Source organism: Brachyistius frenatus, unplaced genomic scaffold, assembly GCF_029030835.1.
Source record: "Brachyistius frenatus isolate BFR_SWC_R1_liver_20210118 unplaced genomic scaffold, ASM2903083v1 Contig_199, whole genome shotgun sequence".
In the NCBI taxonomy this organism is placed as follows: Eukaryota; Metazoa; Chordata; class Actinopteri; family Embiotocidae; genus Brachyistius; species Brachyistius frenatus.
In genome coordinates this window covers 565,572-580,000 of record NW_027210798.1, presented here as the reverse complement: position 1 = coordinate 580,000, position 14,429 = coordinate 565,572, and the positions used below count along the sequence as shown (strand labels likewise).

The 14,429-nt window shown below is 42.3% G+C and overlaps 1 protein-coding gene across 6 annotated transcripts in view; it reads left to right on the top strand.

Moving 5' to 3' along the window:
* Positions 1-14,429, top strand: part of wdfy3 (WD repeat and FYVE domain containing 3) — a 110,310-nt gene that overhangs the window by 40,433 nt on the left and 55,448 nt on the right. For 5 of the 6 annotated variants that reach the window (XM_069718776.1, XM_069718774.1, XM_069718773.1 and 2 more), the window contains exons 12-18: positions 425-696; positions 1,309-1,506; positions 4,710-4,793; positions 6,970-7,159; positions 8,521-8,735; positions 9,397-9,509; positions 11,840-12,077. In XM_069718776.1, coding sequence (XP_069574877.1) covers positions 425-696; positions 1,309-1,506; positions 4,710-4,793; positions 6,970-7,159; positions 8,521-8,735; positions 9,397-9,509; positions 11,840-12,077 — 1,310 coding nt within the window. The remainder of the gene's footprint in view (positions 1-424; positions 697-1,308; positions 1,507-4,709; positions 4,794-6,969; positions 7,160-8,520; positions 8,736-9,396; positions 9,510-11,839; positions 12,078-14,429) is intronic. The other variant, XM_069718777.1, reaches the window with a different exon arrangement.

Sequence of the window (14,429 nt, the reverse complement as noted above, 5' to 3'; positions counted from 1 at the left end):
AACGTAAAACTACAAAGAATTAGTGGATTTCATCGTCTGTGGTTCATAATATCATTAAAAGATTCAGAGAATCTGGAGAAATCTCTGAACACAAGGGACAAGGCTGGAAACCAATATTGGATGGTGGTGATCTTCGGGCCCTCAGGCAGCACTGCATTAAAAACACACTATTCTGGAGTGGAAATCACTGCATGGGCTCAGGAACACTTGTGAAAACCATCGTCTGTGAACACAGTTCAATAAACACATATTTCTGTTTAAACTTTTGACGTTTTCTTTGGTCTATTTTCATTGAAATTAGTTTATATGATTTGAAAATCATTGCATTGTTTATTTACATTTTACACAACGTCACAACTCGCTTGAAAATGTGTTTGTAGTATTTCAGCTTGTCGTCACTTTTTAATTAATCCTTTCTCTTCAGGCTCTGTTAGCGGTTCTGCGTGAGAGTCACCGCACCCGGACGGTGTTCCGTAAAGTGGGCGGCTTCGTCTACGTCACCTCGCTGCTGGTTGCCATGGAGCGCTCGCTGTGCCAGCCGCCGCGACACGGCTGGGAGCGGGTCAACCAGAACCAGGTGTTCGAGCTGCTGCTGACCGTCTTCTGCACGCTCACCGCCGCGATGCGCTACGAGCCCGCCAACTCACACTTCTTCCGCACCGAGATCCAGTACGAGAAGCTGGCTGACGCCGTGAGGTGAGATTCACCTGAGGGCCTCGTGACCCGTCGTGTGACCCGTCGTGTGACCCGTCATGACCCATCATGACCCGTCGTGTGACCCGTCATGACCCGTCGTGTGACCCGTCATGACCCGTCGTGACCCGTCATGACCCGTCGTGTGACCCGTTGTGTGACCTGTCGTGTGACCCATCATGACCCGTCGTGTGACCCGTCATGACCCGTCGTGTTTAAATCTGCAGATTCCATTTCATACTTTACATGCTTTACATACATGCTTTATTTCCTGCTTTTCTGAACAGATGATTAAAGATCAGTGTATTATTAGTGGAAGTCAGAGGTGAGTGTTTAACATGAAGGCTGACTCACTTTTTTCCACTAAATTACACTTCCGAGGTTTAATTCAATAAAAACAAGAAGAGTTTTTAGATAAAGTAATTGTTTTGTATCTCAGTCCCTCTAGGAAATCATAATAATTAACATAAATTCAAGCAAACTCCGCAATGTTTGCATAGGCAAATCCTGGAGGGACTGATTAAGAGTCCCCAGCACCTCCGAGTCTTGATGTTTCTTTGTAATAGTCAGTGGTGTGATCCTCCCCACCCCCCTCTTCCCTCTTCCCTCCTCCAGGCTGCTGGGCTGTTTCTCGGACACCAAGAAGCTCGGTCCCACTGGCGTCTTCCCGTCCAACGCGCAGCCTTTCCAGCGGCTGCTGGAGGACGAGGCGGCTCCGGGCGGCGGCGCCGGAGACAGCGTGTGTCCGACCCTCAAACACTGCAGCAAGCTCTTCATCTACCTGTACAAGATGGCCACCGACTCCTTCGATAGGTCCGTGAGTCACAGACACATTCAGAGTCTGGGAATGAAGGGTCACAGTAACAGCTGTTGTCATGGAGACAAATGCCACAATGTTTCCAGCTTCAGTAACATTTTTGTCTTTGTTCCCATGGTAACCGACAGATATTTAATCAATTACATTAGATGGGGTGTTTTAATGTCATTATTGGCCCGACAAGGATGGGGTCAGACGGTCCGTAAACATCTCTGACGTGCCAATAATGACGTTAAAGAACCCTTTTCTTCAGTCCTCCATGTTGGACTTGATGAAAATGTCTGTCATTTACAAACTGTAAATATTGGGCAGCAAACAGGAGTTTAGTTTCTTTATTAAATTCCATCATCCTCCATCTGATCTCTGATGATGATGATGATGTCAGTGTCCTTCGTCACTGAGCTGTCAGTCAGGATGAGAGATGGATGCAGTGACTCACTGATCAAAACATTTAGAACAACTGTTTTTTAATATAATAAAATGAGGCAGATTGAAGAGGAGTGTTTCAATTATTCCGAAATTTTATTTTATACTTAAAATGTTTATGTTCTGATGAAACATATGATGTTTATTTTTGGCCCTGCGGTTATTGAGGGACTCTCGTGTTCTTTTCAGAGAAACCTCTGAGTGTGTTTCAGGAGGAGAAACCACACGACTGTTCAACCATCCATCTTTAATAGTGACAGATATTATTGATTATCATTGAAACCAAGATATCTGTCCAGTATTTTCATGAAGGATGCTGAAGAAGCTCAGTTATATTCTGTGTCAGCTGCTCAGCCCAGCAGTGCTGTCGTCACGGCAACACATTCAGGGACAGTTGTTAATTTTTTGATATTCAGAAATTCAGTGAACTCAGTCCAGAAAAGCATCAAGAAATCAGCTCAAGGATAAATTCATGGGTTCATCTGAAGGAAAGTTCAACAGTCAGGTTTTATTTTGAAGAATTTCAATCTTCCTTCTGCATGTGTGTAAAATAGAACATACATGATCCTGCAGATTAAATGGAGTGACAGCAGTGATGACGTCAGGTCTGATTGGATGGAGCTGCTGCTTGTTTCCACTCTACATGCAGACATCATGTGTGTGTTTGGGAATATCAGGGAACATCAGGGAATGTCAGGGAACATCAGGGAATATCAGTGAACATTAAGGAATATCAGTGGATATCAGTCAACATCAAGGAATATTAGTGAATATCAGGGAATATCAGTGAATATCAAGGAATGTCAGGGAATATCAAGGAATATCAGTGAATATCAAGGAATATTAGTGAATATCAGGGAATATCAGTGAATATCAAGGAATATCAGTGAACATTAAGGAATATCAGTGGATATCAAGGAATATCAGTGAACATCAGTGAACATCAAGGAATATCAGGGAACATCAAGGAATGTCAGGGAACATCAAGAAACATCAGGGAATATCAAGGAATATCAAGGAACGTCAGGGAATATCAGTGAACATCAAGGAATGTCAGGGAATATCAAGGAACGTCAGGGAATATCAAGGAATTTCAGGGAATATCAGTGAACATCAAGGAATATCAGGGAACATCAAGGAATGCCAGGGAATATCAAGGAATGTCAGGGAACATCAAGAAACATCAGGGAATATCAATGAATATCAAGGAATGTCAGGGAATATCAGTGAACATCAAGGAATATCAGTGAACATCAAGGAATATCGGTGAATACCAAGGAATGTCAGGGAACATCAAGAAACATCAGGGAATATCAATGAATATCAAGGAATATCAGTGAATATCAGTGAACATCAAGGAATATCAGGGAACATCAGGGAATATCAATGAATATCAAGGAATGTCAGGGAATATCAAAGAACATCAAGGAATGTCAGGGAATATCAAGGAACGTCAGGGAATATCAAGGAATTTCAGGGAATATCAGTGAACATCAAGGAATATCAGTGAATATCAAGGAATGTCAGGGAATATCAAATAACATCAGGGCATGTCAAGGAATATCAGGGAACATCAGGCAATATCAGGGAATATCAAGGAATGTCAGGCAATATCATGGGATATCAGAGAATGTCAGGGAACATCAGAGAATATCAAGGAATATCAGGGAATGTCGAGGGATATTAGGGAATGTAAGGGAACATGAGGCAATATCAAGGTATGTCAGGTAATATCAAGGAACATCATGGTATATCTCGGAACGTCAGGCAATATCATGGGATATCAGAGAATGTCAGGGAACATCAGAGAATATCAAGGAATATTAGGGAATGTCAAGGAATATTAGGGAATGTCAAGGAATACCAGGGGATATCAATGAATATCAGGGAACATCAGGGAATATCAGGGAACATCAGGCAATATCAGAGAATATCAAGGAACATCTGGAAACATCATGGAATATCAGGGAACGTCAAGGAATATCAGGGAATATCAAGGAATATCAGGGAATATCAAGGAATATCAGGGAATATCAAGGAATATCAGGGAATATCAAGGAATATCAGGGAATATCAAGGAATATCAGAGAATATCAAGGAATATCAGGGAATATCAAGGAATATCAGAGAATATCAAGGAATATCAGAATATCAAGGAATATCAGGGAATATCAGGGAATATCAAGGAATATCAGGGAATATCAAGGAATATCAGGGAATATCAAGGAATATCACAGAATATCAAGGAATATCAAGGAATATCAGAGAATATCAAGGAATATCAAGGAATATCAGGGAATATCAGGGAATATCAAGGAATATCAGGGAATATCAAGGAATATCAGAGAATGTCAGGGCATGTCGGGGAATATCAGGGCATGAAAGTCAGAGTTTGACTTTTGAACCCTGACTGGAGCTCTGGTCGTGTTTCCTCTGTTGCTTCCGCTAACAGCTTCTTTCTTCTCTTCCTCTTCCTCTAACCTTCTGACACCGCCTGGCTGTTCTTCCTCCATCTGACCCATCCACACGGCTGTGTGTGTGTGTGTGTGTGTGTGTGTGTGTGTGTGTGTCTTTGTGTGTGTTGTTTCTTTTTGTGTGTTTATGTACATGTTCTTGCACACCTGTTTCTTTGTTTTTGGGTTCATGTTTTTGTGTGAATGTGTCTTTCTGTGTGTGTTTTTATGTGTCTGTCTCTGTGTGTGTGTGTGTGTGTGTGTGTGTGTGTGTGTGTGTGTGTGTGTGTGTGTGTGTGTGTGTGCGTGATGCCCATCAGCCGTGCGGAGCAGGTCCCTCCCTGCCTGACTCATGAGACCTCGCTGCCCTCCCCGTGGGGGACACCGGCACTCGCCAGGAAGAGGTAGCTACAGCTCTGCTACTATCCTCACCTTCATCCCTCCCTCATCATCATCCTCACCTTCATTCCTCCCTCTTCATCATCCTCACCTTCATCCCTCCCTCTTCATCATCCTCCCCTTCAGTTCAGTCTGATGACTCCTGGTCCTTTAAGTGTCCCTCAGAGATCCAGATGTGTTTCAGGATCAAACCTGTAGATGAAATCAAACATGAAAGGTTCTGTTGTTCCATCTGTCAGCTGATGTTAACTCACATGAACATGATGAACATGTTATGTACAGACACCTCCATCTGTTCCTCCTCAACATTATTTACTCTGTAAATTAGAGACAATACGAGTTACGACTGTTTCTTTTATATTTCACTTCTTAAAGTGTCTCTTCGTCTTCTCATCACCTCCATCCTTCTTCTCTTTTCTCTGCTACTGTTTAAAGTTCATTTACAAAAGATAAAAATGGTTTGGACATTTTAAAAGTGCTCTTGCTCAGTGAGCTGTAGGAGCTGTGAAGATGAAGATCCCCCTCCCCCCGTCGTGGATGATTTCCAACACTAAATATTCATGAGTCAGACTAACGATGGGCTCTCGACCTTGTTTGTGTTTCATTAAACGCCCTTCTGTGTTTCCTCCATTATCGACATTGGTTTTAAAAAGCAGTTTGTTGAAAACAGTCTACTGTCAGACTCAGTTCAGGAGAGTTGGATGCTGGTTTTACTGCAATAAAAACCTTCTTCTTCTCTTTCCAAATGATATTCAGCAGCTCCAAACGTCTGCAGCGAGCTAACAGGAAACAGTCGGAGTTACTTTCAGCAGTCAGTGATGTCATCATCATGTTTGTGACGCAGTGAAAGATTTTTAGCCTAAAAAAAAGAAAGCCAGGCTGTGCCAGTGTTGCATGCTGGGATATTTCCTCAGCTGACACTGAGCCAGCTGAATCATGGATACTGTTTTTTATTAACACAGTCAGTGTGTGGTCTTTTAGATTTCAGAAAAACACTGCTTCCTGTTAAAAGGGAACATGGCAGTAATGAGAGATAAATAGTAAAAACTCTGGTTGTGAAGTCATCTGGTACAATGAGAGTTCATAAAAGTTCATAACACAGACTGTTTATAAAAGTGTTCATAACTTCCAGGTCTGTAAAATGGTTCTGATCCAGAAGTGTCTTCAGCTGCAATACCAGCGAGTGCCACTAGAGGTCGGCTCCAAAAAGCCTCCGGCTCCATAGACTCCCATTCAACTTCTCTCATCAAATCCAAAGTGAATAAAATGTGTCCATCAGTTATCTCGGTGTTGTTAGCTAAAGTCACTCCTTCTTCTTAGTTTTCTGGAGGTCCATCTGAAAATAATCCCTCATTCATTAGAAAAGAAGATTCAAGAAGACCTGTTTTTGGGGGCGTGTCTGTTTGATTGACAGGCCTGTGGTGCAGTCAGGTTGACGTCACTGATAGTTGGCGCTTGGTTCATGCTCCGCCCCTCATCACACGGGTCGACGTTTTCCCAGAGCTCAGATTCATCACGTTCATGGTGTGTTCAGGATCGGGTGTTTTTCTGCAGCTGCTCTGTTTCCTGTTCATCCTTTGAACTCTGACCTCCATGACAGCTGGAGTTGGTTTAAATCTGTAGATGTTTCTAACCAAAACAGGAAACCACGAACAGACAAACAAAAGGAAACTCTTCTGGATCAGCAGATAATAATTTAAGACAAACACATGAACAGAGCAGGTAGTTTCCTTTCTGCTGACTCAGCCTCTCTCTAATCTGCCTGTTGTGTCTAACTGGCCGCCTGCAGGCTGCAGCAGCGCTCTGCAGAGACAAAACTATCTGATCTCTGAAGTGTGACTGCTGACTCATGTTAAATAAAGTATTGATCCTGTTCTCTGGAAGACTCTGAGTGTCAGCTCATTTTCAGGAGAGCAACTTTAAAACATCTCAGATAGAGAAAACAAACATCCACGTCTCTCTGTGATGATGTCAAACCTCAGACCTGACTAACATGTTGTTTTAATTAATAATTAACTGTTAAACCTTCAGATTCATTCATGAAAAGAAAAACAGACTTTTTACATTTCCACATGAGAGTTGTTTTACTTCGACTCCTTCCCTTCATGTGTGTTTGTGATCTTTGTTTCCTGTGAAGTTCTCAGCGTGAGATGTGTTTGACTCGCCTCTCTCTGCTCCCAGACAAGGATACTACGGCACGTCGGGCCCCCCGGCCCCCGTCAAAGCCCTGACGGACCTGAAGCTCCACCTCGCTAACCCCACCCACCCCTCCTCCTCTTCCTCGTCATCCGACATGGTGGTCATCCACCCGGGGGCCGTCCTGGCCATCCTGGACCTGCTGCCCTCCGTTTCGTCTGACAGCCAGCCCGAGGTGAGGAAACACAGGAGGGAAACACACTTCTTGTTCAAGATGGTCAAAGGGTCGGAGGGAGGCCAACAGCTGGTTTCAGTTAGATACAGAACATGTCTGCACAGAACCAGATTTTATTATATGAAACGTGTCTGATTTCAGCCCAAAGAAGTTTGTTTGTATTTACCTGAAGAAAAGCTGGGACGCAGTGTAAAATGTAAAAAAATCAAAACAATGCAATATTTTCCAAATCATTTAAACCCATATTTAATTGAAAATATACCAAAGACAACATATCAAATGTTGTAATGTAAATTTTGTATTGTTTTATAAAAATATCTGTTCATTTTGAATTTGATGGCAGCAAAACGTCTCTAACAAGTTGTGACAGCATCAACAAAAGATGGAAAAGTTGCATAAAGATTAAAAAAAAACAACTGATGGAACATCTGACAACTAATGAGGTTACAATGGCAACAGATTTCATCATCTACGGTTCATAATATCATTAAAAGATTCAGAGAATCTGGAGAAATCCCTGAACACAAGGGACAAGGCTGGAAACCAATATTGGATGGTGGTGATCTTCGGGCCCTCAGGCAGCACTGCATTAAAAACACACTATTCTGGAGTGGAAATCACTGCATGGGCTCAGGAACACTTGTGAAAACCATCGTCTGTGAACACAGTTCATCGCTGCGTCCACAAATGATGTTAAAACTCTCCAAAGAAGAAACCAGATAGAAACATGATCCAGAAACACCGCCGCCTTCTCTGGACCGAGATCATTGAAGATGGACTGAGGTGAAGTGGACAGCTGTCCTGAGGTCTGATGGATCACAATCTGAGATTCTGTTTGGAAATCATGGACGCTGCATCCTCCAGGTTAAAGAGGAGAGGGACCATCCAGCTTGTTATCAGTGAAAAGTAAACAAAAAACATTTCCTTTTCTAAACTCCAGAAACTAGTCTCCTCAGTTCCCAAAGGTTTCCAGAGTGTTGTTAAAAGAAGAGGTGATGCAGCTCAGTGGTGAACATGATCCTGGAACAACTTATAGAGACGTGTTGCTGACATCACATTCAAAATGAGAAGATAGTTTTAATAAAACAATACAATTTCTCAGTTTAAACTTTTGATATGTTGTCTTTTCAATTGAATACGGGTTTAAATAATTTGCAAATCATCACATTCTTTTTTTAAATTGTCCACAGCATCCCAGTTTTATTGGACAGGTATTTGTTTGGTTACGCTCCGGTGTGGTTTTTCGTCTTATACGACCAGAGATGTTAGACAGACAGCTACCGTGTTTTTCAGGAAGTAGTGTCTTCTCATGGTGTGAACTACCACCTCACCCCCTCCCTCCTCCTCCTGTGTCCTCCCAGCATGCCCTGGACCTGCAGCTGGCTGTGGCCAACATCCTGCAGCTCCTGGTGAACAGTGAGAGGAACCAGCAGGTGCTCTGTGAGGCCTGCCTCCATCAGCGGCTGCTGCAGCGCTGCAGTCAGGCGCTCGGCGACGAAGACCACCCGCTGCACCCGCCGCTGCAGAGGATGTTCGAGAGGCTGGCCTCGCAGGCGCTGCAGCCCATGGCCCTCAGGTACCTCGAGCACCACCCAATGACACCAGGTCCTCATGGACAGGTTTTACTGCTGATGTTGGGTTTTTGATTAATGGTGTTTCTGGATTATTATTTTTTAAACAGCAGGATTTGATAAAACAAATATTTGTTTCCTGTCTGAATCCCGTGGAAGCATCACATCTCCCAGGTCCTTGTGTTTCAGTATGTTCATGTCAGTCAGCGGGTCGAGGAGGTTTATATATATGTATATATTATATGCAGGCAGGGTTCATTTCACTTGTATTACATATTCATACTGTATGTAAATACTTCGGATCATATTCTCTACCCTCATAATTGTACTGGAGGTAAACATATCCGTCTTCCTTCTCTCCCCTCCCCCTCAAATTTGACATTTGAACTGTGGATGATTTGCTTTTTTAGTTTCTACATGCTGTGAGTTGGTTGATTGGTGGGTAAAGACTTGGCTGAATTCCTCCTCCTCTTCTCTGATGCTGATGAAACAATCAGAAGGCATTTAACTGTAAATATGGGGAAATATTCTCTCATGAAGCTGGTGCAGTAACGTTTAACACTGAAACACGTCTTGTCTGGTTGTTTTCTTGTTCGATATTATTATATATAATATTATATATTGATATATATTCCTGTCTTGACGTCCTGCTCGTCTCTCCTTCAGGGAGTTCCTGCGTCTTGGAAACCCTCTGAACTGCGGCGCCTGGGACAAGAAGCTGCTGAAACAGTACCGAGTCCACAAACCCAGCTCTCTGAGCTACGACGCCGAGATGAGAAGTAAGACCCTCACTGGCTTTCTGGGGTCTTATGATAAATGATCAACTTTATTTCATTAAAATGTCTTTTAAATAACGGTGTTATGATGAAAATGGGGGGGAAATCCATATGATCAGAGTGTATATGAAACCTCCCTGGTACATGTTTCATATTTCAGTGAATATTAATAATATCGTTTTTTTTTTTAATTATTGTTGCACCAATAGAAGCTTGAGCAATTATTCTTATGTAGCTGCAGGACCTCAGTACTAAAACAGCTCATTTTTATTACAAGTTACTTTGAAACATCTCCAAACATTTGTTTTTTATTAACATGTTATTAACATGTTATTAACGTGTTACTAACATGTTAATAAGATGTATCTGAGCAGGACGCTGTGTCCTCATGTGAAACAGTCACTTTCTAACAGCTGTGAATTGAACTGCAGTTATGACATGATGATGTCATCTGGGAGCCTCAGAGATACCCGCATCCTCCGGGAAGAAACTCTCAGTCTGCGCTAAAAGCTTGAAAAGAAGAAACAAGCATCAGTTTTGCTCCTCTCGCTGGCTGCGAGTTCACAGAGATGAGGTCGGACAGGAAGAGACAAGGTCGGACAGGAAGAGACGAGGTCGGACAGGAAGAGACGAGGTCGGACAGGAAGAGCCTCCACTGCCCTTTAGTTTCGGAGGAAATCACTCGTAGCGGCTCGGGGACGGAAACACTCTCAGAGCGTCTCAGACGATCGTAAACTGAACAGCCTGAGACGCTGGTTTGTTTCTTAGAGTTGAGAGATGGGATGTAAAATATACAGACATTTAACATGAAGGTCAATGAGGTGCAGATGAAGTCGATCTGCGTCCAGTCTCGTTGTCCTCTGTATGAAATGATGTGCAGCCTGTTTAAACACAGATCGACTCGTCACGCTGAATCTGCTGCTAATAGTTTGTTTCTATTGGCAGCTGCAGGTCTTAATTGCTGATTGCGTCTCCTCCCAGCTGAGAACAGATATTAAGTCTCTACTAATTACTGCTCTGTACAAGCCGCTGCTGTTCCAACACATAAAGCTCTCTGTGTCTGGAGAAGCTTTATTAGCTGCTGCTGATGGCTGCTCTCATGCTGCTGACTCTGGAACAGTGAAATTAATCCATGTTGAGGCCTCTTCAGGTCTGAAACTAAAACTGTCTGTAAAATGTTTGGAAGGAACACATTCATGGATTTATGTTTCATATGTGACCAGCCACAGAAATCTGGAATAATATCTGATAAAAACAATGCAGCTTGTGATGCATCTAAAACATTTGTACTCTTGAAGATGAGAACATAGGAGATGTATGATGAGGAAGAAGAAGCTGCTGGTGTGTAACGTGATCCCAGTGAGGCGCTGCAGGCGTTATCAGTGGACGAGCTGAGCATCGGCTCAGTGAGGGAGATGTTTGGCAGATGTCCAGTCAGTTCACCCCTCAGAGTTATTCTGCATTCATTGGTGTTTTGTAAATTCAAGGAATTCAAGGGATGTTCGCTGTGTCACTTGACTTTAGCTGAAAATACAAGTGGAGAGAAACTGCAGCTAATCTCCGGATGGGAGATAAAACCAGCTGCACGTCACCACAGCAGGCAGGAAGGTTAAAAACGCTCTGTTGAACTACAGACTTTAATCTGAGTGGAAATAACTTCACATTGAGAAAAACCTTTTTCATGTTCAGGTTTTTTTTTTAGATTGTAGACTTGTATAGAAACATTTAAGCATCTTATGCTGCTGATTTTTGAAGTGAAGCATCAAATATGACCAATGATAAACCTAAATAGACTGCACATTTTAATGTACACATTTTATTTCATGAACTTAAAAAATGTAAAATATAAAACTAATTGTAGCAAAGGTTTATTCAGATCTCAGGAACATCCCATTTGGTAGGAATCTTCTTTACGGATAAACTTCTGACATATTTTGAACCGACTTGCACGAACAACATGATATGAAGACGTAAACAAAGATCCTGAGTGATGTTAAAGTTGATGGTGGATTTTTAGTTCTGCGACTGAAGTCCGACTGCCTGCAGGACGTTTGCTTCCTCAGAGGAGCTCCTGGTTGATTGGAGTTACCACAACAATGACGTTTCCTGACCCGAGTCCAAAAGAGTCCGTTAAAGTCAAAGGAGTTTAAAAAGTTCAGAAGAATGAACAAACTTTTACACAAGTTTGCCTTCCTGTATTTGTTTTTAAGTGAGACGGCCGACTAACCACAGCTGCACCTCCCCAGACTTCACCGGATGTCTGGATGTTGGATGATGATGTCATCAGTGTGGCTCCGCCTCTTTAACTCCCCCGTTTCTCTCTGACTCCACAGACAGCATGACGACGTCCATGGAGGGCTTCGGCCCCGACAGTGTTTTCGCCACGCCGGCCGAGGACAACGGCCAGTACCGCATCAGCCGCAGCCTGGTGCGCTCCGCCGAGGGCAGCACCGTGCCCCTCACCCGGGTCAAGTGCCTGGTCTCCATGACAACACCCCACGACATCCGCCTGCACGGATCGGCCGTCACGCCTGCGTTCGTGGAGTTCGACACGTCGCTGGAGGGCTTCGGGTCAGTCAGCACGAACACCAGTAATATTCATGAAGTAACAGAGAAAGGAGGCGGGGCACTTCCTGTTTACATTCCTCCCGCTACATCAGCGTGTGATGTCACACGCTGAGCTGCATGTCGAATGGTTGATGAAATTATTTATAATATCAGCTGCAACACACTTCAGAACTGCATTTGTTGCCTTTTTTTTATGGGTGCAAAATACTCCAAACAGCCGAACAGCTCCAGAACAAAGTAGTTGTTGTGGTTAACTGACATTCAGCTGATACTCGGCTCTCCTTCTGGTTGGGCCTCCACTAACGTCACGGAAACCGTGTGGTCCTTTAGCTGCTGCAGGTGGCCTGCAGTCGGTCTATCAGCCTCCTGGAAACAGGCGTGATGTGAGCATCGAGTCCGAGTCCACATGAAATGAAACATGCTCGTTTGCCAATTCTCATGTCGCTTTTAAAATGAGAAATATTCATCAATAATCCATGTTTCCCTCAGATCTCCAATAACAGACCAGTCTTTTATTAAGTGCTGCATGACTAACAGATGGTGTCCATTCTTCTGCAAACCTCTTTTCTGTAAATCTCAGAGCGGATCGATTCTCTTCTCCGGTGACTCCCACCTTATTTCCTTCCTGCCATGAAACAGGCTGTGTTTTTAACCTGCAATTGTCTCAGCAGGAGACTGTTATATGCCTCCAGTTGTGGAGCTGCGCATACAAATAGGCTTGTTTTCCGCCTTTTATGTGGTTCTTTGTGCGGCTCTGACAGGCTCTGCTGCCCCCGGAGGGCCCTGCTGGATGTGGGGGGCGCGGTGGTGTAGGGGTCAGAGGAAAAGATGCTGTGTGGGATGTGACCTTGGCGGTTTGCTCCCAGCACTTCTGTATGAAGACACACATGACAAACGCACACATGTTACACTGACACACAGAAAACAACTGTTAAGAGAGACTTGGTTTGTTCCTCATGAATATTTGTAAGGATCCATGTTTGAGGAAAACAGGAGACAACTGGCTGAAGGTCATTGTTCATGTTTATGCCAGTTTAGCTGCTAAAGGTTTTTTCTTGTGGTGACCTGAAACTGCCATTATAGAAGAGCCCTGAACACCTGCTCATTTCTAACCCTTTCTTGCAGTGGACACTGTAAAAGTTGCTCAAATGATATGCTAAAATCACTTAGCCTTAATTTTAACCTTTGAAATAACCTGGCTTTAGAAAATTGTAGTATAACAGTGCAGTATAGTATAGTGTAGTATAACTGCAGTATAGTGTAGTGTAGTATAACAGTGCAGTATACTGTAGTATAACAGTGCAGTATAGTATAGTGTAGTATAACAGTATAGTATGGTGTAGTATAACAGTACAGTATAGTATGGTGTAGTATAACAGTGCAGTATAGTATAGTGTAGTATAACAGTATAGTATAGTGTAGTATAACTGCAGTATAGCATAGTGTAGTATAACAGTGCAGTATAGTATAGTGTAGTATAACAGTATAGTATGGTGTAGTATAACAGTACAGTATAGTATAGTATAGTGTAGTATAACAGTACAGTGTAGTATAGTGTATTATAACAGTACAGTGTAGTATAGTGTAGTATAACAGTGCAGTATAGTATAGTGTAGTATAACAGTATAGCATGGTGTAGTATAACAGTATAGTATAGCATGGTGTAGTATAACAGTATAGTATGGTGTAGTATAACAATACAGTATAGTATGGTGTAGTATAACAGTATAGTATAGTATAGTGTAGTGTAGTATAACAGTACAGTATAGTATAGTGTAGTATAACAGTACAGTATAGTATAGTGTATTATAACAGTACAGTGTAGTATAGTGTAGTATAACAGTGCAGTATAGTATAGTGTAGTATAACAGTATAGCATGGTGTAGTATAACAGTATAGTATAGCATGGTGTAGTATAACAGTATAGTATGGTGTAGTATAACAGTACAGTATAGTATGGTGTAGTATAACAGTGCAGTATAGCATAGTGTAGTATAACAGTGCAGTATAGCATAGTGTAGTATAACAGTGCAGTATAGTATAGTGTAGTATAACAGTACAGTATAGTATAGTGTAGTATAACAGTGCAGTATAGTGTAGTATAACAATATAGTATGGTGTAGTATAACAGTACAGTATAGTATGGTGTAGTATAACAGTACAGTATAGTATAGTGTAGTATAACAGTACAGTGTAGTATAGTGTATTATAACAGTATAGTATAGTGTAGTATAACAGTACAGTATAGTATAGTGTAGTACAACAGTACAGTATAGTATAGTGTATTATAACAGCGCAGTACAGTATAGTGTAGTATAACAGTACAGTATAGTATAGTGTAGTATAACAGTGCAG